Source organism: Cnephaeus nilssonii, assembly GCF_951640355.1.
Source record: "Cnephaeus nilssonii genome assembly, chromosome: 9".
Lineage (NCBI taxonomy): Eukaryota > Metazoa > Chordata > Mammalia > Chiroptera > Vespertilionidae > Cnephaeus > Cnephaeus nilssonii.
Window position 1 is genome coordinate 80,949,138 of NC_137080.1, and position 22,957 is coordinate 80,972,094.

At 40.3% G+C, this 22,957-nt stretch overlaps 1 protein-coding gene across 1 annotated transcript in view; it reads right to left on the minus strand.

The window, feature by feature from the left end:
* Positions 1–1,178: 1,178 nt before the first annotated feature.
* Positions 1,179–22,957, minus strand: part of CD2AP (CD2 associated protein) — a 109,604-nt gene continuing 87,825 nt past the window's right edge. Inside the window, exons 14-18 of the mRNA XM_079780212.1 lie at positions 19,814–19,926; positions 19,015–19,116; positions 16,563–16,744; positions 11,725–11,788; positions 1,179–6,526 (exon numbers count right to left, since the gene is read on the minus strand). Of these exons, the coding sequence (XP_079636338.1) occupies positions 6,485–6,526; positions 11,725–11,788; positions 16,563–16,744; positions 19,015–19,116; positions 19,814–19,926 (503 nt within the window). The 3' untranslated portion in view covers positions 1,179–6,484. The remainder of the gene's footprint in view (positions 6,527–11,724; positions 11,789–16,562; positions 16,745–19,014; positions 19,117–19,813; positions 19,927–22,957) is intronic.

A 22,957-nucleotide genomic window follows, 5' to 3' on the forward strand; every position in this document is an offset into this window, starting at 1 on the left:
ATAGGCCTCTTTGGGATAGGCAGCTATTGTCAAGCTGTTATCTATTCATCTTGTTTTTGAAACCTGATCCTGAAAAAAATGCCTTTTCCATGACTTCACACAGGCAGCTGAACTTGGCAAAGACACAATTACCATATTTCATTGATTATAAGATGCTCATTGTTTTGTTTTTTTTAAAAATATATTTTATTGACTTTTTACAGAGAGGAAGGGAGAGGGATAGAGAGCTAGAAACATCGATGATAGAGAAACATCGATCAGCTGCCTCCTGCACACCCCCTACCGGGGATGTGCCCGCAACCAAGGTACATGCCCTTGACCGGAATCGAACCTGGGAACTTTCAGTCCGCTCTATCCACTGAGCCAAACCGGTTTCAGCAAGATGCTCATTGTTTTATGGACCATTGGTTTAAAAAAATGCTGACAAACTCTGAAACAACGCTAGAAAACTGGAACAATATTAGAAGGTATTCCAATTTCAGCGTACGCCTTAGATTTGACCAATATAAAACATGGTCGTTTGGGTGTTTTTTAAATTAATACAGAATTCCAGAGCCCTCCATGCAGTTGGGCAATCCTGCTGTGATTCACTGGCAGGCTCATTTTTCCACGATCCTGGATGACCGAGGCATACATTTGATCTCTTCAAAGTGCTGGTAGAACTTCTCCCCACTCACATTATCAACGTCACTTGCCATTTTGCAGAGAAAACAGATACCATCCGATGTAAACTCTATCCACTCGCACCTTCAGACCCACATACCTACCTGCATGCGTCCCTCCTGTCATCTTAGAGGAACTGTCTGTCTTCCTGTCAAAACCCGTCCCTTCCCAGGAGCTTTCCCCTTCTCCCCACACTTCAAGGACAGCATTCCTTAAGACTTCCTACTCCCTGCTTCATCACTTTCTCCCTCCACAAGGCATCATTCCATTAACATTCAAATATGTTCAAATAGCTTCCTTCTTTAAACAAAACCAAAACCAAAAGTATCCCTTAGTTTCTACTGACTCTGCCCCAAGTCTTACTCCTTGCTAAGCTTTCCAATTCTAACCACCTATCTTCCAATCTGATGTCACCTGCAAACATAGCAAATGTTTACCAGTTTATCAAGTCCTGAATCAGTCAGTGATCAGAGCGAGCCTCAAGCCCATCACAGGGACTGAGACCACTCTCACTAACGCCAGCTCTGGAGCCGGGGGTTGTTATCGATGGTGCCCACCTGTGCTCTAAACATGGATGCGCATCACTGTGCGAATTCTACCTCAAATGTAAAATAAATGGCGGCGTGGAAATCACAGGCTGCAGGACACCATGAGCTGTGTGACAAGAAAGCCGAAGGCAAGGTGTGTTTTCTGAGACAGAGGGAACAAAGAGGCCCTCAGGAAGGTGTCACTGGAGAAGAGCCCCTCCCCAGGTGCCCCACCTGGAAGCCCCCACTCAGGCGTTGCCCAGCAACAGCTCATTGCGCTCTGATCCTCAGCTCCGCCCACATAGTGATTCCTGCACAGTTGGCCGGGTTGTCCGATGGCGCTGGACGCTTCGGGCAGAGCCACCAGGTCAGTCCTATGACCCGCAGGGATGGCCATTCCCTGGGGCAAGTGGGCGGCTGAGCGGCTTCCTTCAGACACAGCTCTAACTTCACAGAAGAGGGGCTGGTGGAGGATCAGAAAAAGAGGAAGACACCTGACTCTGAGAGGAAGGAGGTGGAAGCCACTCCGGCAATGTCAAGAGCAGAGAATGAGGGACCTGGAACTCTCTGTGGTGACTAGAACAGAAGCATGAAGCGTCAGAGCTCCAAAGGCAGCAGCAAACTGCTCCTTGCTGACAGACTTCAACAGAAAGACTTGGAGATCGAACTTCTGAGAGGAAGACAGACAGAGCTAAGGCATAAGGTGCAGAAGCTGCAGTCAGCCACTCGATCAGGAAATTCTGGAGCTGGGTTGTACCATCACCCCTGCATCACCTTCACTGGTGATGACATCAACCCTCAGGCTACTGCGGCTTACAAAGACTTAGACATCAAACTTCTGAGAGGAAGACAGATGGTTCTAAACAATAAGTTGCAGAAGCTGCAGTCAGCCACTCAGTCAGAAAATTCGTGGCGCGGGGGTGAGGGAGGGGGACGGGAGCAACGTAGCCGGCCAGCTGAGCACGTACTAGAGCAGGCACAGCACCGCACCCGAGCCGTCCCGTTCTGTGCTTCCACACCTGCACCTGCGTGCCCCCCCCTCCCCCCGCCCTGAACCCCTGCCATCCTGCCTGGTCACTGGCAGGGGTCAGGCAATGGGTGCTAGAGCAGGCATAGCACCGCCACTCGCAGCGATGTCCCTGGCTCCGCCACTTCAACTCGCCGCACCCAGCCGGCTCCCCGCCATCCCACGGGAGCCGCAGTAGCGGTTGGGCAACAGCTGTGGCTGGCACGTGCCCGGCTGAGAGCAGGGCTAGTGGGGTGGCCGGTCACGCGCCAGGCGCGCAACAGCGGTGGACCCCGCGCACAGCGCCAGGATGTGGCACAGAGAAGGCAGGCTCAGGATCACCTTCTGACTACGCTCAGGGCAGGCACAGCACCGCCGCCCCCCACTTCCACTCCCCCCATTTCTACCTCAGCTGCCAGCCATTCCAGTGATCTTGACTTTCCCCCCCAAACTGAGCTGAACTGTGTTGCACCAAGGCCTGGGAGCTTCACAGTGGCGTCTTACTCCTTTTCTGAGATTCAGGTCTCACAGTGCATTTCTAGAAAGCCTGGAGCCATGTACGTGGCATATTTTCAACAAGAGTACATAGTCCTGATGTCTTCCGGACTCTGTGTCGTATTTACCAGGATTTCCAGTTGTAAGTTCAGAAACCCACGTTGATGAGCATGTTTATGCTTAGGGAACCTAGCAATGCATGTGTAGCTGGGGCTCAGGAATGATTTGTAATCAGTTTAAAAATCCTTGTGGATTGTTTGCATCTCTGTATGCTTTATTAAGCAGGTTCTTTCAAATCAGCTTTTTCCAGGTGGCAGAATGTAACTGCAGAAAATCTCTAAGTCAATAACACAATTTGGGCACAGTCCTCTCCCCTTCTGCCAATCACTGGGTGGCCAGAAAGGTGGGATCTGTGAGATGGAAGCAGCTCTGTTGTGAAAATACAAATGAAAGGGCTATTTCCCCCAAAAGGCAGTACTAGGCCTCCTTTCTCTTAACCGTATCCATCTCTGTAAAATGCTTTTGAGAAGAGTTTGGAGAGGTTCCCATTAAAAAAAAACTCCATGCCAAGCACTCTATAAGGTAATTTATATAAATCATTCAAATTCCCCCAATATTCCTGTGACATAGAAAACATTATCTCACAGTTCTAGGTGAAAAAACAGACTCACAAATGTTTAGTAAACATCACACAGATCTAGAACTTTTAATGCTTTCATTTTACTATTTATATTGTTTCTTTTATTTACAAAACTGAAAGAAATATAAAATAATTTTCACTGTACTCTGCACTAAGCATATGCTGAAGTTAATTAAAAAATAACCAAGAGACTACACAATTGGCAATAGTATTTTTTATTATTAATTTTTCTTTTTAAAGGAGAAGCATGCTTTTTTTTTTTTTTACAGCACCTGTAAACAAGTCAGTGAGTTTTGAGTTTCTGAGTTTTTATATATATATTTTTTCCCACCCTCCACGGAATGTTAGCATACCACACCACCAAACTGCATTACATTACATAATAGTTATGTAGGCAATAGTTACTAAAGGCAAGTTGGGCTAAAACAAGGGAAAATTTCATGGTTAAAAATATTCATAGCAGCAACTTCTAAAAGATGATTTTATTAAATCAAGTCATTGCACTTGGTCATTTTATTGCTATAGCAAAACAAGGCCATGAAGTTTGTAACACTTCTCATTTCTGGTTTCAACTGATTGTCTCATTCTGCTTATACATTTCAAGTTTAAATGCAAGCATAAAATGTTTACCAACACCTAGAGAGCACTTGAGTTTGGTTTCAATGATCACAGTAAGAAGCATATAACAAAGAATTATCTGTTACTCCAGGCCCACTTTCCTTTCTCCTATCTTCAGACTTAGATTTTCCGAAGAAGCTTCAGAATTAAGTTCTGTAAAGGAGCTTTGTGGTCACACATGCGTGCACACACTTACTATTTCTAATATTGAAGCACAATTAGGAAATTAGTAATATTGTGTGTTTCAAAGAACAGCAACCTGAATGATACATTCACAAATAACTTGGCAAAGATAGATTCTGTGCTACTCACCCGTCTGTCATTTATGCTCTCAGAGCAAATAATAATGATTTACCCCCAAGTAAAGGCTGTTATGATTACACACCATTTTGTGTTATAAACTTTATTGAATAGGAATTAACAAAATTCCCATATTAAGGACAAATACTGGTAAATTACTAGATTTAAGTAACCAGTTTTCCCTTTGAGTATGAGTTTGGTTTTCTCTACTTTTTGGTCAAAGGTAGAAAAACAGAGACAGTACTTTAATTATTTTTCTATTCCGATTGAGGAAGTTTATAAGCAAACACTTGAAATGTATTTCTGGACTCATGACCATCTTGCCTTTATGTGCTAGTGAGAAAATGACCAACAGAAACTTTAACAATAGCCTGAAGTCTGCTGGAAACTTCCCCACCCCATTATTAGGGGGAGGAGGGGTCACTTACAGATTTTTTTTCAGACAGAAAGCTGAGGATGATTTCTAGGACACACTGTTTATATTTCTACTTGAGGACTTTCAGTAAAAGAAAATAATGTGTAACTTATTTAACAAGAAGGAAGTCATTCATTTGACAAGTCATTTAAAAACTTTAGAACAGGAGTAAACAATTTTGTTCAGTAATGAACCTCATCAGAAGAGCCCAAGGACTTTTAAGAGTTAAAACATACATATTCAACACAATCAGGTTTGCTCCACACACTCATGTAAGTTGTGAATCTAATATGAAGTAATTATGAATTGGAATTTCTACTATTTTCAGCTTTAGTTATTTTATTTGAAATGTGACAAAATTAATACAAGATTTCAGAATTATAAGATCAAAACTTTAAAGGAAAAATATTGGTTTGGTGCTTTAAAATAACACAAAGAGGAAGCATGATAGAGGGTACTCAAAATCTAAGTCATTTGCAATTAAAAAACCTTAAAATCTAAATTATTTTGCAAATGAAGAATGTCAAATTTCCACTTTTATTATAAAAACGGACATTTTCAGACTACACATATAACACTTTAAAATATCCAACTGTTCATAAATGACTCTGAGGGAACTGCTAATTCATCCATTTTGTGAAAATGCATTTTTGATATGGTCAACTATATTTGGTTTTAAATAAGTACAATTTAATGATATATTAACTTCTCTTTATGAAGTTGCTTCCTAAATCACAGTCCAAAATATCTCCACCACTTAGTTTAGTCTATTAGGTCAATTAAACATGGTAAAATCTAGCATTTACATAATGATAACTTGTCAAAGTATGAAACCTCACACTGAACTTCTGAAAGTTTTGAGTTTTGTTTACAATTATTAACAATCAGAGGAAGGGGCAATAAAGGATTAAACCACAAGATTATGAAATGGGTAACAGAGAAGCCTGTAAAATTAGCAGAAAAGCACAGCAATAAAGCTGGTGTTTGCATATCATGTATGTGCTATAGTTTCTAGGCACAATACGTTAAGGGTTAAATTGACATTTTTAGTTCTTTACACCCAATGAATTTAAAATATAGCTCGTATTTTCAAAATATATTTAACAATCCAATATATCTTAACTAAATTCCTTTTATAAATCCTATAGTGCAAGCAATATGAAATATTCTAAAAGCAGAAGAAATTATTTTGATTAATTCATTAGATATTACTATATGCATGGGTGAGTAATCTGGATACAGCTAGAAAACTCCTATTACATCGCCCAGAATATAAACAGCACTGCAAACAAACAGGCACAACAGTGTCATCCTGGGTAAGAAGCTAAAAGTGAAAGAAAAAATACATATTTATATATATATATATACACACAAAGTACATATCCCCTAAGTATAACGTAGTGACTATAGTTACTATAAAGCTAATTTGTCCCTCTCAAATAGTATATTTTACAGATTATTTGTAAAGATATCACCATATTTATAGTATAGATCTCTTTAAAAATAATACGTTTCAATAAAAAAAACTATTGTGAATTTTCCTTTTTACACAGATTCAGTAGTATTTTCAAGCAAACTAAAAAGAAGTTTGCAATCCCAGCACATAAGAAGTAAGGCCTCTTTTCCCCCTCATATTGGCAAAGCAAAATATATAAAAAAAATTCACCCTCCCCCTACTTTTCTATAGATATTATAGTTCATATACTCGTATTTCTTTACCACAACATCAGCATTTGTTATTTTTAAGTAACCAGTCAATTGAAGTTCATAGTGTTGCCTCTGAGTCCCCATTTCATTATAAATACTGGGTCTGTGCCTCTTCAAGAAGACAGGACAGCTTTTTTCAGCTTCTCTATTTCTACCTAAAATACAAAACATAAATTGAGCAGCAGAGACAATATCTTTACCCTAGTCAAGTTTTTTCATTTTATCATATGTCATTAAGATCTGGTCATACTTTCAAGCCTACAGATGCTGATTTCCAGTCTAAATCCAATTTCCAATGGTGTTTACAAAGTTCAACAGAAGAAAATGTCACCATGCAAGTTCCTAAATGACAGGCAACAACAACACAAAGGCAACTACAGTTGTTTCAGCCAGAAAAAGGTTAAGCCATGTGAACATTTAGAAGAACTTTAAGAAAATCAGCTCCACAAAGAACAAGGATCTTTGAAACCAAATTAAGAATTTATATACAGACCTTTAACTAAACAAAAGGGTCAGTACAGAACAGCAAAAAAATAATAAAAATATATACATAAAGCACCAGTTTAGTTCTCTTTTTCATGTACAACCAATGTGATATTGGTAAATCACTTAACCTCACTTGGTCTCAATTTCTGTATCTGCAAATAACATCTTCTAGATTGTTATCTTTAAACCCCAGAAATGCATTTAAGATTCAATGTATTGGAAATATTTTGACCTGTAGGCAGACTCTATCCTTCCATTAACAGAAGTTCACAATTCAGAAACTTAAGAAAATTTGAAAACTTCATTAAATTATCACAATAACTACAGTTATGTAATTTTGATATATTACAACTAACTAAGTTGAGGCTCAAAGAGATTAAATACCATGCCAATGGTTCCGTGCTAGTAAGTAACAGAGAACTTGTACTGATAAAGTCTAAGGCCCTAAAGCACCATTTTTATATTCTCTTTACGTTGATATATTTTGATCATCTTTGACCTTTCTTGGCATGTGGAAATATTTAGGCCTCACCATCTCCTGATAGCATCATCCCTCTACCCAAAAGTCCATACATGCTATGACTAACCTCTGACAAATAGTTCATTATTAAACAACTAGAGGCCCAATGCATGAACTCGTGCACCAGTGGGGTCCCTCGGCCTGGCCTGTGGGATAGGGCTAAAACCAGCTCTTCAACATCCCCTAAGGGTCCCGGATTGTGAGAGGGTGCAGGCCAGGCCAAGGAACCCTATGGAGTGCACGATCGGGGCTGGGGAGGGACACGGGAGGTTGGCCAGCAGGGGAGGGACCACGGGAGGGCTCCAGGGCGTGTCCGGCCCATCTTGCTCAGTCCCAATTAGCCGGACCATAGCAGAGCGTCTGCCCCCTGGTGGTCAGTGCACGTCATAGGAACTGGTTGACCCATCAACTGTCTGCCCCCTGGTGGTCAGTGTACATCATAACTGGCTGACCAGTGGACTGTCTGCCCCTGGTTGTCAGTGCACATTATAGTGAGCGGTTGAGTGGCCTTAGCATATTATTAGCATATTATTTTGATTGGTTGAATGGCTAACCAGACAACCAGACACTTAGCATATTAGGCTTTTATTATATATGATGAGCGTTTTTTGTCAGTAAAAAACTGTAATTCAATATCTCCAAGGGATTCTAACCATTCAAGAATGGTTTGTTGCCCAACCCATGTGGCTCAGTGGTTGAGCATCAGGAGGTCACAGTTTGATTCCCGGTCAGGGCGCATGCCTGGGTTGTGGGATCGATCCCCAAGGAGGGGGTGGGGGGGGGGTGGGATGGGCAGGAGGCAGTCGATTAATGATTCTCTCTCATCACTGATGTTTCTCTCTCCCTCTCCCTTCCTCTCTGAAGTCAATAAAAACATGTTTAATAGAAGAAGACAAAATTGCTCAATGGTCTGCCTAATATGCTATTATTGTCTCTAGTCCAAAGATACATTAACCAACCATACCAATTTTAATGGGAGAGGATACACAGAAATAGGAGAAAAAAAACACTGATGGAAGAGAGAGTAGGGGGTGGAAAAAATAATCCCAAATGCAGTCAGTAATACTCCTGAAAGAGTGCATAAGTTTAGATATTAGGCAAATACTTATATTGCTGTAGTTTCTGTCGTCTAGTTCTTTTATGTTCATTATTCATATATAGTCCTATATAATGATAACTTCATAGTAGCTCAAAGTACTACTTTTAATTATTGAGGAAATAAAATTTCTCCTCTAAACAGATGATTCTAAAACTCAAATGCCTAAAGAAGAATGCTTTTACAAATAAAAGTCAAAATTTTCCCCATTAGGGAAAAAAAACAAACAGTACAAGTCACTGAGCGGCTAATAGCTGATTTGGCTAAAAATATTGAGTCAAAGAACTTTCTTCAAAAAACAAACAGTTCAGGCCCTGGCCGGGTAGCTCAGTTGGTTACAGCGTCACTCCAATACACCAAGGTTGCAGGTTGAATTTCCGGTCAGGGCACATACAAGAAGCAACTAATAAATAAGTGAACAACAAATCAACATCTCTCTCTCTCTCTCTCTCTCTCTCTCTCTCTCTCTCTCTCTCTCAAATCAATTAAAAACAACAACCTCAACAGTTCATTTGATTTTTGTAATTTTTTTTGACAAATCATAAATTGAGACTCAACACTGTATTAGTTCCTGTTACCTATTTTCTTATTTTCATATATGAATATAAATGTGTATGTATAAAATGTAAGGAATAAAAATCAAGAAAAACATTTTAAAATTTCTCAATTTCTACATGTTACACACTGGGAATTTAAGACCTTTTTAGCATCTATCCTCTAACATTTATCCATTTGACAAAAGTTGGCTAGCTATCTAATATGTACACAGCACTGTGCTAGAAGCTATGGGCAAAGATGAAACAGACATAGATCCTGTCTCCAACAGTCTTTTAGCTAAAAGGTAGGCAAAAAGAAGTACATAATGCAACAATGATAAGATAAAATTAATCTCTTATAAAACTAAAGTATATGAACTTGGAGAAACATAAATTAATCTTAATCAGAAAAGACTTGTACCAACTTAAGGTGACTGAGCTGGGCCCTGAGAATCTATAGAACTTGGGCATGAGAAGATGAGACCAAAGGAAAATACAACAGGCATAAAAGTTCAGATGATTAACTGTAAGGGACTATGGAGGATCAGCAAGTGAGGAAAGAGAGATAAACTAGGATCAGGTCATAAAAGACATATGCCGAGTCGAGAAGGTTAAACTTTATTCAGCAATTAAGAGAAAGTTCTGAAAAGTACTGAGTAAGGAAATTTGAGATAAGAATGAGAGAAACTTCACCAAACCAAACAGAAGATAAAGAGCATGAGAAATAGTGGGAATAAGGAGATGAAGGTTAGGATGTGAAGCTAACAGGCCTGAATGGAATAGAATCAGAAGAGAACAGAAGTACCATGTCCAAATGCCTAGAAGGGCAACAAAACCATTGACAGAAACAAAGAATCACAAGAGTAGGAAAGAAAGATGATAAATTTCATAGGGGTCATGCTAAGTCTACATTCAAGTGGAACATCCAGGAAAACTAATAGCTAGAAACACAAGATAGAAGATGGGACAGGAAGGATTAGATTTAGATGGCGATGCACTAGAGCTAATCACGATATTCATGGGCTCAGAGAAGCAAGAGGGAATGCACAGAAAGGAGGATCAAGGACAGTACTGAGGGAGCACCTCACTTACGCCACAAGAAAGGAAGCAGACGGGAAAGTTAAAGATAAAAAATGCAGGATCATAAAAACCAAGCAAATCCTTGAAAGAGTGGCAATGTCAAAATGGGAAATGCCGTGGAAACTGCAGACACTTTGGAGTTGCCATCAGTAAACCAAAAATGCCAGGGGTGAATTCAATGCCAGGACTGAATTAAAGGTGAAGAATTAGAGACTGCTAACACATGCTTTTTTTTTTTCTTCTTCAATAAATGAATCCCAAATGAAAAGAGAAAACTACAGTAGATCCAGAGGGTATCTGGACATGAAAGGGGCTTTTCTTTGTTTTACTTAGAAAAAAAAAAAAAGTGTTTTCATGGAAGAGCCAGTAAAGGGGATATCTAAATATATAAAAGCCTAATATGCTAAGTGTCCAACCATTTGTTTGACTAGTCGCTAAGACATGCACTGACCACCAGAGGGCAGATGCTCTGACCGGTAGGTTAGCTTGCTGCTGGGGTCCGACTGATTGGGATTGGGCGAGACAGGCTGAACACGTCCTGGAGTCCTCCCGTGGTCCCTCCCCAGCCCCGATCGTCTAGTATCATATAAGAGTAAGAACAGAGTTTGGATAATTGACTAAATACCTTCACATATAACACCTCAACAACCAAAACCAAATAAGGATAAGTGACTTCCTCAAGTTCAAACTGTGTAACTTAATCCCTATGAGGAAAGGTTCTGAAGTCTGGCTGCTTTTGTTAACAATTTCAGCTCCACTGGTGACTTAATCATTCTAATCCTGTTTCTTCATCCTTAAAATGAGAATAATCCTACAAGTTGTTATGTGCGTCCAATGAGATAATGTACAGGAAGCGTTAAGCCTGACTGACCCATGGTTTAGAACTGGAAGTCATGAGTAGAAGCCAAAAGAGGAGCTCAAGTTTTTAATGGCAAGTCCACGTCCTCTCCATGTCTCAGTGCTAACAGAAGAAATGGGTAAGTGTAATGAGGCAAGGGAAAAGTCGGGAAAAGTATAAATAGAGAATGGAATGAGCCTCTGAAAAAAGGCAGGACACACTTTCTCTGACATATGCAGAAAAAAAGACAAATGAAGGCCAAAGTCAGTGAGGATGGGGAAAAAGTTAAGGAAGACAAAGAAAACAAGTGAAATTGTCAGTCATCAGCACAGTGAAGACAATGACATTACAGTTATAAACTCTCAGTGAGAAATTCAAGTCAGCAAATCAATAGCCATCCCATTACCACCACCACCACCAGCTTTGCCCCCAGCAAAAGTAAGTTGAAAAAAAAAGAGAACTTAGCTTCAGTAAGAAGCAATGTTGAGTGCAAAAGATCTAGAAGTAGACACTCTTAAGAGGCCAGAACCATGCTTTACCCACGTGCCTCATGCACCGCCAATGAGAGGTAGTGCACAAACAGCATGCCCTCAATCACACAATGGAATGTCAACAAGGAGGGAGTCAACTCACACAGGGAGTCAACAAGAGGTTAATTAAATGGCTACAAGCAGCAGGGAGTGTCCAGCTGAAGTAGGATAGCATCACTGTAGTGGAATCAATCACCAAGTTGGGATGGAAAAAAACACATCTACTTTGTCCTGCCTGCAATCTCAAGGCTGGCAGAAATGAGTTACCTCTAGATTACTTCTCATTGCCTTCTCTTCTTCCAAATCTTTTCGTAGTTTTTCCAGTTCTTTCCTAAAAACAAAGTCTTTATTACTGTTGAGGCTTTCAATTAAAATATATATTTGACAAATGTTACCAGTCTCTGTGTTGCCTGACATCCCACAACATGGGGAAACTTTTTAAAGGAAAGAGCCATGTTAATTGAGAAAAATTTCAAAAATTTCTATGTGGAATGGTTCAGTATAAGAGGTAATACTCAACAAAACATGGCACAAGTACCTGAGAATAAAAAAAAAATTTTAAGTGAATACAGAACAGCTCATGACAAAATAAATAGTAACTTGTTTTTAGAAGCAATCTCCCACATTCAGTTAACATGCATTTCCCAGGCCTAAACAATTTGGTAAAACAAATGTCAAAATATGCCCCAGTATAAGGCAAATTATAGTTTATTAAATAAGATAATCATTTCTCTTCTCTATTTTTTAAATTAAATGTTACATTAAAATCCCAAAACCAAATATACAAAATAACTTCAGCCAACAATCCCTCTTCTTTAACTCATGTGTTCATTTTGCTATGTTCTATCTACCTCTTTATAGTCATTTTTCCTTCCACACATCTCAGTATATATTGTATATGTGTCTTTTTCATAAAGTATTTTACACAACATTTCCATGTTGCTAAAATTTTCATATTTCTGATGAATGCTGTTCAGTATTCAAATATTCAGGTTTTTTATTTGGCTATAGTTGGTTTTGGGGGGAACAAAGAAATGGGAGGAATAGGAACTTTATGAACACATCATGAACACATCAATAGATCAAATTTCTAAACCAAATAGTGTGGACATTATCAGCCTCTTGATATACTAGGAAAATTATCTTCAAGAGTATTGTAGAAATAGCTTGAGAAAACTGTGAAAATTTTCATGAAGAATATATGAGAAAAAAAAGGAAGTTTTAAATTATATAATGTCAAAACTAATTTCTTCTGTGGTTTCAATGATTATAAAGCTATATTGTGATTAAATTTTCTACTACTTTTTAAAATATTTAACTCATATTTATCTCGAGTTAAGTTTGATATGTGATATAAAATGTACTTCTAAGCTATTTAACTTCTTATTTCGATAGTTTTCATTAAATAAAATAATGCTTCTTTTGTCTAATTATTCTGCATTTATTATACATTTAATTTATATCTAAGTTAGGATCTACTCCTAGAATATTTATCCTGTTCTCTATATCTATACTTATAATACTTACATTATTCTATTTGCCTTTTGTTTTGATAATTTAGTACCACTTTCACATCTTTATTGCCTTTCAAAAACAGATTTACAAATATAAGCTTTTTACATAGCATTGTTTTCTCTTTACAAGAATAAGACCAAACTACACATCTTGTCCTGTAACTTTTCTATTGAAAAATTAAACTACTGATGTATTCCTCCATCACTCTTTGCATGACAATCTCCCTCAGTTTTTTAATGACTTGTTCTATGCATTTGAGGTTTTAATACAGAATGTATCAAGTCTATTTATGTTTTTATAAACTATACTACCTAATCATACCTAATAAAATAATAATATGCAAATTGACCATACCTTTGCCACACACATAAGCCATGCTTACCAGCCAATCAGGAGCAAATATGCAAATAAACCCAACCAAGATGGCTGCAGCCACAGAGAGCAGGAGGGAGGCTTGGGTTTCCCTGGCAACAGAGGAAGACAAGCTTTCCACCTGCCCTTGCTGGCCTAGGCCTCCACTCAAGGCTACAAAGTTTCAATTATAGAAGGTAAACAACTTCAAACAAATGGCGGCAGCCACTGAGCTGGAAAGAGCGGAGGCAAGGGTTGCCCCCGGCAATGGAGGAAGCTAAGCTTCTGCAGCCCTGGCCAGCCCAGGCCTCCGCTTAAGGCTACAAAGTCTCAATTATATTAGATACATAAGTCCCAACAGAAATGGTTGCATCCACAGAGCGAGCAGAAGGCTTGGTTCCGCTCCAAGCTACAAAGTTTCAATTGTAGAAGGTAAATAAATTCCAGATACCAAGGCCTCTGCTTGGGTCGCCAAGGGGCGTGGCTGGCCTGCAAACCACCACAGGCCCCTCACTCAGGCCTCCCCACACAACAAGGGAACCCCCACCCTGATCCAGGACACCCTTCAGGGCAAACCAGCTGGTCCCCACCCGTGCACCAGGCCTCTATCCTATCTAATAAGAGTAATATGCAGATTGACCATCACTCCAACACACAATATGGCTGCCCCCATGTGGTCAAAGATCCTACCCCCGTGTGGACACAAGATGGCCACCACAAGATGGCCAGCAGGGGAGGGCAGTTGGGAGGCACCAGGCTTGCAAGGGAGGACAGTTGAGAGGGACCAGGCCTGCAAGGGAGGGCAGTTGGAGGCGATCAACCCTGCAGGGGAGGGCAGTTAGGGTTGACCAGGCCGGCAGAGGAGGGAAGTTGGGGGCAAACAGGCTGGCAGGGGAGCAGTTAGGCATCAATCAGGCTGGCAGCGGAGTGGTTAGGGGGTGATCAGGCTGGCAGGCAGAAGTGGTTAGGGGCAATCAGGAAGGCAGGCAGGCGAGCAGTTGGGAGCCAGCAGTCCTGGATTGTGAGAGGGATGTCTGACTGCCCGTTTAGGCCCGATCCCATCGGGATCGGGCCTAAACGGGCAGTTGGACATCTCTTGAGGGGTCCCAGATTAGAGAGGGTGTAGGCTGGGCTGAGGGACACCCCTCCCCTGTGCACGAATTTCGTGCACCGGGCTTCTAGTAAAGATATAATTAACAAAGCAAAAAGCTAAGAACTCCAAGTAAGCTTAGGAAATAAAATATGTAATACAGTACCTCTGATACCCAAAAGTGCCCCCCCCCATCAATCCCATTTCTCCCCTCCCCTTTATAGGATGAGTTTTATAGTATTTACTAGAGGCCCGGTGCACAAAATGCGTGCACGGGGGGAGGGGGAGGCAGTGGGATCGGGCCTAAACGGGCCGTCGGACATCCTTCTCACAATCCAGGACTGCTGGCTCCCAACCACTCACCTGCCTGCCTGCCTGATTGCCCCTAACTGCTTCTGCCTGCCAGCCTGAACACCCCCTAACCACTCCCCTGTCGGCCTGGTTGCCCCCAAATGCCCTCCTCTGCCAGCCCGGTCACCCCCAACTGCCCTCCCTTGCAGGCCTGATTGCCCACAACTGCCCTCCCCTGATGACCATCTTGTGTCCACATGGGGGCGGCCATCTTTGACCACATGGGGGCAGCCATCTTGTTTGTTCGAGTGATTTTTGTTCGGGTCAATTTGCATATTAGGCTTTTATTATATAGGATTGTTCTTTTTCTTTTTTCTAATTCTGTTATGCATACAAATGTATCATGAAACAAAATACTATTTGCTGTTGTATGTTTTTCAACTTTACATAAATAAAATAATACTACATGTCTCTAATTTACTTTTCCCGACCCAACATTTCTTAGATTAATTCATGTTGACACATGTAGCCATAATTCATTTATTTTTATCACTGTACACTGTACAGTATTTCTCTGTATCAATATATATACATATATGGGATATATATGTATATATACTCTCCTGTGATGCTCTTCTTCAGTTTAAGTCACTGCCATTCATTTCATTTTTCCAGAGGAAGTAAAGACTTCTAAAATACGTCATGTTTAAAAATAAATATACTTCATAAATATTTTATTCATTTTACAGCTAATTTAAGAGCATCTACAGGAAATTTGTATATGTAATTATTAGTTCATTAAGCACACCTGGTATCAAAAATGTAAAATGTCAAAATCAACAAATCAGGAGGGTTCTTGGGTACATGGGTGGTACTCAGTAATATTTCCTAGATGAAATAACCTACAGTTAATAATGTACATATTACAGAATCTGTGAAAAAATTGCTGAACTCAGAAGAGATAAACTAAAGGATTCAAGAAAGAGCCATCATATATCAAATTACAAATACTCTCCCTATATGATTATATATGCATAAAGTATTATTTAAGTAGTCGCTCAAGATAAATTTTTATTTGTATCCAAGAGATGTTTACAAAAATGCTCTGCAAACTACAAATACATTCTATTATTCATCTTAATATTGTTTTTATTAAAGAACCCAATGCCAACTGAGTATTGGGGGAGAAATGGTACATTCAAGCTCAGAGGTAACATGGTATCTGGTGGGGACTTTTATACCAGATTCCAGATTCCAGGAAATACTTGTAGGGGCTACAGGAGATAGTGAGAAAGGAAAAGAGCACCTGACCTTCTACCCTCACTTCAGTTAGATAGCTGATCTTTGATCTAACTACTGGCCTTTTGTTGAAAACATTCTTAACTTTCACTGAGGGTATGTGTCAACATATACCATTATCAAAAACTTTCAGAGGTAACAGATGGGTCTTAGAGACCACTATCCCAACCCATTTGTTTTATAAACATGCAGCTTGACTCTAGCAGAAACAGCGATCAAAGTCCTCTGAGAAATAAACATACAAAAAGATATACCCAGATCCAACATACAATATGGTTTTCCTAATTTTTTAAGTTTAATTAACTCCTGAGTTTGGCCAGTAAATTTCTAGCTTTAAATGATAGGTATGTTTGTACCTTTCCTATAATTGGGCTACTTGGACAAGTTTTCTAATTCAAGTTTTTTGCCAAGAGGAGATAAGCACTATTAATGGAAATTTCTTTGAAAACATACTTGATACCAATAACTTGGAATACTACATCTGTACTTCATCTGATTTGGAAGAACTCTTTACACAAGTGTCAAGTAGTATTCAAGGACACAAACAAGGGCTCCTTACCCGTGCTCCTTTTTCAGTGCTTCCACAATGCACAGCAGCTCAATCATCTCAGCTTTAATTTCATCCAGGGAATTTTTTTTCCCATCGTCTGCTTCTAATTTAGCTTTGATTTCTAATGGAGTTAAAAAACTAGCTGCATTTGGTTTTGAAGGACTTGAAGGTGTTGAAAGGTACAGAGATGGCTGAAAATACAATAGAAATTATTGTGATTTTATTTGTATTCAGATTTAATATTACATTTAAGTCCAAAAGGTTTTTATAGCAAGGAGATGAATAAAGCAATATGGCAAGATATATAGTAAATTTGGAATACTAAAAGCAGTCTGGTGTTCACAACTGGAAAACACTACACTAAAGAATGAACTTGCAAATCACTAAGGTATTTTTGTGATAAATATCAAGGATTTTGTTTTCTTAAAAAAAAAAAAAAGAAAATACATCAGGTTTACATCATGAATAGTTTGCCTAGTGGACTATCTAGAAGCAAGAATATACAGTCCCTCCCTTATCTGCAGCTTCCCTTTATGCCATTTCAGTTACCTGCAGTCAACCTCGGTCTGAAAATATTTCTTTTCCGTCTTAAAATATTAAATAAACAATTCCAGAGATAACAATTCCTGTATTAAATTGCAGGCCATTCTGAGTAGTGTGATTAAATCTCGAGTTGTCTCGTTCTGTCCTGCCAGAATGTGAATCATCTGTTTGTCCTGGTGTCCAAGAGGCATACAGACTACTTGACTGTTAGTCACTTAGTAGCCATCTTGGTTATCAGATCAACTTGTCCTGGCAATTGATACACTAAAGAGAAGCCATTGATGCTTCCCCAAAGGAAAAAGGTCTGTATGCATGTACGTATTAAAAATAAAATTATATATGCTGGGGGGTCTGGAAACAGAATCACCACAGATAATGGGAGAATACTGTATCACCATTACAATATTGTTTTGATCCTCCATATTAAAATTATTATTTAGAATACCCAAAGAGCTTCGCTTACAAGTAATTATTAAGTACATATAGAGGCATTAAAATGAATACATGGTCTGACAACCTTTTTTACTATTTCACTAAAATAACAGCAAATAAAATTTCAATGGACTGCTAACAGCTCTGAGAACCTGATTATTTGTATCTGATATACTGGAAGAGCAGCCAAATGCCCTGGAATGAATGTAAGGAAGAAAGATGACCTTCTTAAATATGATTCCATAGTGGTAATACTCCTTTAAATAAAAACTAGAGGCCCGGTGCATGAAAATTCATGCACTGGAGGGGGCGTCCCTCAGCCCAGCCTACCCCCTCTCACAGTCCAGGAGCCCTCAGGGGTGGGAGGCGACCCGGCGATCAGGGGAAGGCGACTCCCCATCACACCTCTGCTGCTGCCACTGCCAGCAGCGCAAGCCTTGGCTGGCCCTGGTTACCTGAGCCTCGGGCCAGTGCTGGGTGGCTGGGAGGCTGAGGGGACTGGGGGACTCCGGAGGCAGGCATGGAGTGGCAGGGCCCGGCCTTGCCATGTACATGCTTGCCCCAGCGGGGTTGAGGGGACTGGGCGCCGCCATCTTTGAAGGCGTGACAGTCAATTAGCATATTCCCTCCTTATCGGCTGTAGGCGCTGCCATCTTTGAGGGGGAGCAGTCAATTAGCATATTCCCTCCTTATTGGCTGTGGGCACCGCATCTTTGTTTTATTTTTTAAATATATTTTTATTGATTTTTTACAGAGAGGAAGGGAGAGGGATAGAGTTAGAAATATCGATGAGAGAGAGACATCGATCAGCTGCCTCCTGCACACCCCCCACTGAGGATGTGCCCACAACCAAGGTACATGCCCTTGACCAGAATCGAACCTGGGACCCTTCAGTCTGCAGGCCGACGCTCCATCCACTGAGCCAAACCAGTCAGGGCAGCACCACCATCTTTGAGGGCAGGGCAGTCAATTAGCATATTTCCTCCTTATTGGCTGTGAGCGCCGCCATCTTTGTGATGGTGTGAGGGCCCATTAGCATATTCCCTCTTTATTAGATAGGATAGATAGGATGGCAAACGTTTAGAAAAAGGTCTTAACATCATAAAATAGATGGGAGAAACCATATATTCTACCACTCATTCCAGTGCTTATTACGGTACCAAGCATCAAGCTAGATAAGAAGTAAACACGTGAATGCTTCTGCCCTAATGAGTTTATGTTTCATGAAAGTAAAATAAATGTATAGATATGCCTTAACAAGCAGTAAATATAACATTCTTATATTACTCATTTAAAATAAATGTGAGGTCTTCTAAAAAAAAAGATCTGCAGAGAATAGTGTGACAACTTTAACAATTCAATTTTTTAGCAGGTATTATTTTATTTCTTGGCAGAAGAGATATTTCTTAAAGGACACTTCAAATTACACAGCTATGACGTTTAAAAATAATCTTATACAGTATATAAATCTTGGACCACACCTCACCTTTGGAGAGTTGCAAGAATCCCTTTTAAATTCAGATGGCTTTATGTTGGCACTATCTTCTTCTTTGGGTGACTTCAAGATTTTTTCTGGGCTTTGAGTTGGCTACATGATTTTTTTAAAATCAAGAAACAGAAAACACCAAAGCAGGAAAAGTTAGTACTTGATAATAAAATAAATAACTTTTATCTCTGTTCTCAGCACCTAATGTTCCATTATTATTAACAGGATGTTACATAATTTCAAGCTGAATAAGACACTTGAATAGCTTGAGGGAAAAACAGGTTCCCTCTCAGTGGTGAAAATTTTCTCTAGTTAAAGATACGTACTTAAAAACTAATATATTAGTACTAAAGTATTACTAGTATCCCAGGTAATGTATAAAAAGCATAAAAGGAAGTTCCACATTTATATACCAGGATTAGTACTACATAAATCACTTCCTACTTCAAGGAGAAAGATGTTTTCCATCTTTCCTAAAATGTATATGTACCACTCAACTCTAATTATTGTTGTTGGTCAGGCAGATTATACAATACACCGTTGTCCTCTTTTGAGTGCTCTGTGGTTATGGTCTCAGGACACTCTATTTCTGATTCTGGAATCTTCCATTTCCAGCTCTTTAAATGAGCAGGACACATTCCCCACATCTCCTTAAATACAACCATGTACCACTTGAGTGCAACAGCTATCTTCCTGTTTTTTAAACTTTAGTAAAGCTATAGAGCCTCCCTCAATCTTATCTTCAGAAGGACTCTGGAGCTGCTAAATTCCTCGTTTTACAACAGTAAGTGTAACTCACAGAATGCCCGCCATTGAAGCGGCCAGGCAACCTTCTTCCAGGCATCTTCGGTCTGTTTGCAGTGAGATGTAGTAAGTTTTCTGAGGAAGCTATGTCATCAAAATTCACAATATCTGGAGAATAAAATTCAATGTATACACTAAGAGATAACTGTGCATTTTGAAAAGTAAAAAATATTTCTGGATTTTTAGCAAACTTTAAATTAAAGGACTCACAAGTTGACCTGTGCTTTTCATATGCATTTAGAAAACAACACTCACCCTTAGAAAACAAACATCCTCTTCACCTGATACATTTATAGCATAAGACTTTAGTAACAATATAAAGTTCATGCTTTTAATATACTTAGACCAGAGCAAAAAGTTCTTGAAAGATATAAATCTGTACTTGTCACAAGCTGTTGTTGCATAAAAAAAGCTATCATCTTGGCCGAAACTGGTTTGGCTCAGTGGATAGAGCGTCAGCCTGCGGACTGAAGGGTCCCAGGTTCGATTCCGGTTAAGGGCATGTACCTTGGTTACGGGCACATCCCCAGTAGGGGGTGTGCAAGAGGCAGCTGATCGATGTTTCTCTCTCATCGATGTTTCTAGCTCTCTATTCCCTCTCCCTTCCTCTCTGTAAAAAATCAATTACAAAAAAAAAAGCTATCATCTTAAGTTCTTCCTTATAAAAAATAATTTATTTCAACTCATAATTACTGTATCACATAATAAAAACAAAAATTTTGTTTTAAACTTCAGGTAGTATCCTGATATTCAAATTTTAAGGACTCAACTATATCTGGGACCCACACTGTTGCTTTCCAGTTGCTTTTCTCAATGTAAAGTGAAAGCACAATTTAATGTGTTTGATATATGTATGTATGTACACAGTATACTATAGCTGGGATGCACACTGTTTATAGTTTACTGCACTTCTGCTGAGACATCACTATGTTTAGAAGTTACAAGGTGGTTATAAATCTAAGGCATATGGGAGATCAAGGAAAAATCCTACAGAGATCATCCACTTGTTTCCCCACCATCAAAGGCTAGCTGACCTTCGATCCAGTAACAGGCGTAAAGAGTAATCTAGTAATTCGTATTTCTGAAACAACAGTGTACAATGCCTTTTTCTACATGATCCAAAAAACCTTCCTAAAGGAGCTGGTCTTTAATTTTGAAGCACAGGTATCTAGAAGTATAAAAAAATCTTAAGGGTAATTCCAGATACTTCCACTGTCAATATTATCTTCCTTAAGCCCAAATTATAAACTAGGGATATTAACCACAGTCAAGATTCTTGAAATGGCAGATTTCTTTGGTCTAGTCTTCCAGGTATATAATCATTCTTCATGTTATCGTTACCTGAATGTTTATACACTTTCTGTCAAATATTTAGATGCCCCACCTCAGTTATCCTACATAATAAAATGGTAATATGTAAATTACCATCACTCCGCTACGCCCACGATTGGGCCAGCAGGAGGCGCAGGGGGCGGGACTCAGGGTGGCTGGGGTAGCTGATTGGGCCAGAAGGACGCTGAGCTCGCGGCGCCTCTGGCGCGCGAGCTCAGCATCTGTACCATGGCTGCCGGAGGCTTTCGGAAGGCCTGGGGTGCCGGCAGACAGCCGGACAGGTCCCCCGCGATCAAAGGCCAAAGCGGGGGACCTGGCCGCCTGTCTGCTCCGGCGCAAGGCCTTTCGAAAGCCTCCACAGCGCCGGAGGCTTTCGGAAGGCCTTGGGCGCCTGCGGACAGCCAGCCGGACAGGTCCCCCGCGATCAAAGGCCAAAGCGGGGGACCTGGCCGCCTGTCTGCTCCGGCGCAAGGCCTTTCGAAAGCCTCCGCAGCGCCGGAGGCTTTCGGAAGGCCTGGGGCGCCTGCGGACAGCCAGCCGGACAGGTCCCCCGCGATCAAAGGCCAAAGCGGGGGACCTGGCCGCCTGTCTGCTCCGGCGCAAGGCCTTTCGAAAGCCTCCGCAGCGCCGGAGGCTTTCGGAAGGCCTTGGGCGCCTGCGGACAGCCAGCCGGACAGGTCCCCCGCGATCAAAGGCCAAAGCGGGGGACCTGGCCGCCTGTCTGCTCCGGCGCAAGGCCTTTCGAAAGCCTCCGCAGCGCCGGAGGCTTTCGGAAGGCCTGGGGCGCCTGCGGACAGCCAGCCGGACAGGTCCCCCGCGATCAAAGGCCAAAGCGGGGGACCTGGCCGCCTGTCTGCTCCGGCGCAAGGCCTTTCGAAAGCCTCCGCAGCGCCGGAGGCTTTCGGAAGGCCTGGGGCACCGGCGGACAGCCCGCTGGTGCACCAGGTGCATGATTAAATCATGCACTGGGCCTCTAGTACTATTTTATAAAAGAATCTAAAGATTCTAATCATTACTGCCCTCAGCTTATTCATCCATTTTCATATTCAAAGTAATTCATTTAGATTTTTTTAAAGGATGAAGAAAAAAGGGGTAAGGCAGAGGAAGTTAGGTATCACTCTTTGGCAATATGCAATCTGTGACATCTTTAAATGTCTGTTGACCACTTTATTCCTCTCCACCTTCACATTCTGGGATTCTATTCTGGATTCTATTTTACATCTAGTCACTAGGTTAACAGGTCACAACAAGCAATCTAATGTGCTTGGTTTAATTATTGTCTTGAGTAAAATAATTGTCTATAAGTAATCATAAAATAAAACAAATCATAATAAACACAGTGGATTTAATGTAAAAGTCATTATACATTGTGTTTGTGTGTGTGTGTGTGTGTATCACTTTATCTGCAAATGTCACCAACAAAGTCAATCAATATTTTTTAAATGTTAAAAATATACTGTAGTTTAAAGGGTGAAAAAATATTTTTTACACTGATGTTTATTGATAACCTAAAAAAAAAAAACCACCTTGAAAAGTACAATCCAATCATTTTGGTCCCTAGAGATTATTTTCAAATGCATATTGAAGCAACTTGCAGAAAGAAAAAGAAATAAACAGAAAAGCATAGAAAGAGATGAAGATAAATGAAACTGAAAGGGTAAATAAAAGGTAAATTATACATCATGCTCATGTAAAAAAAGGCCTTTTATGTGTCCAATTTTGGGCTACAACACCAAGATAAATGATTTTACTATTCTAAAACTCTCTCAGGTCCTCCATTGAAGCCATTCGGTTAGTAAAATGAAAG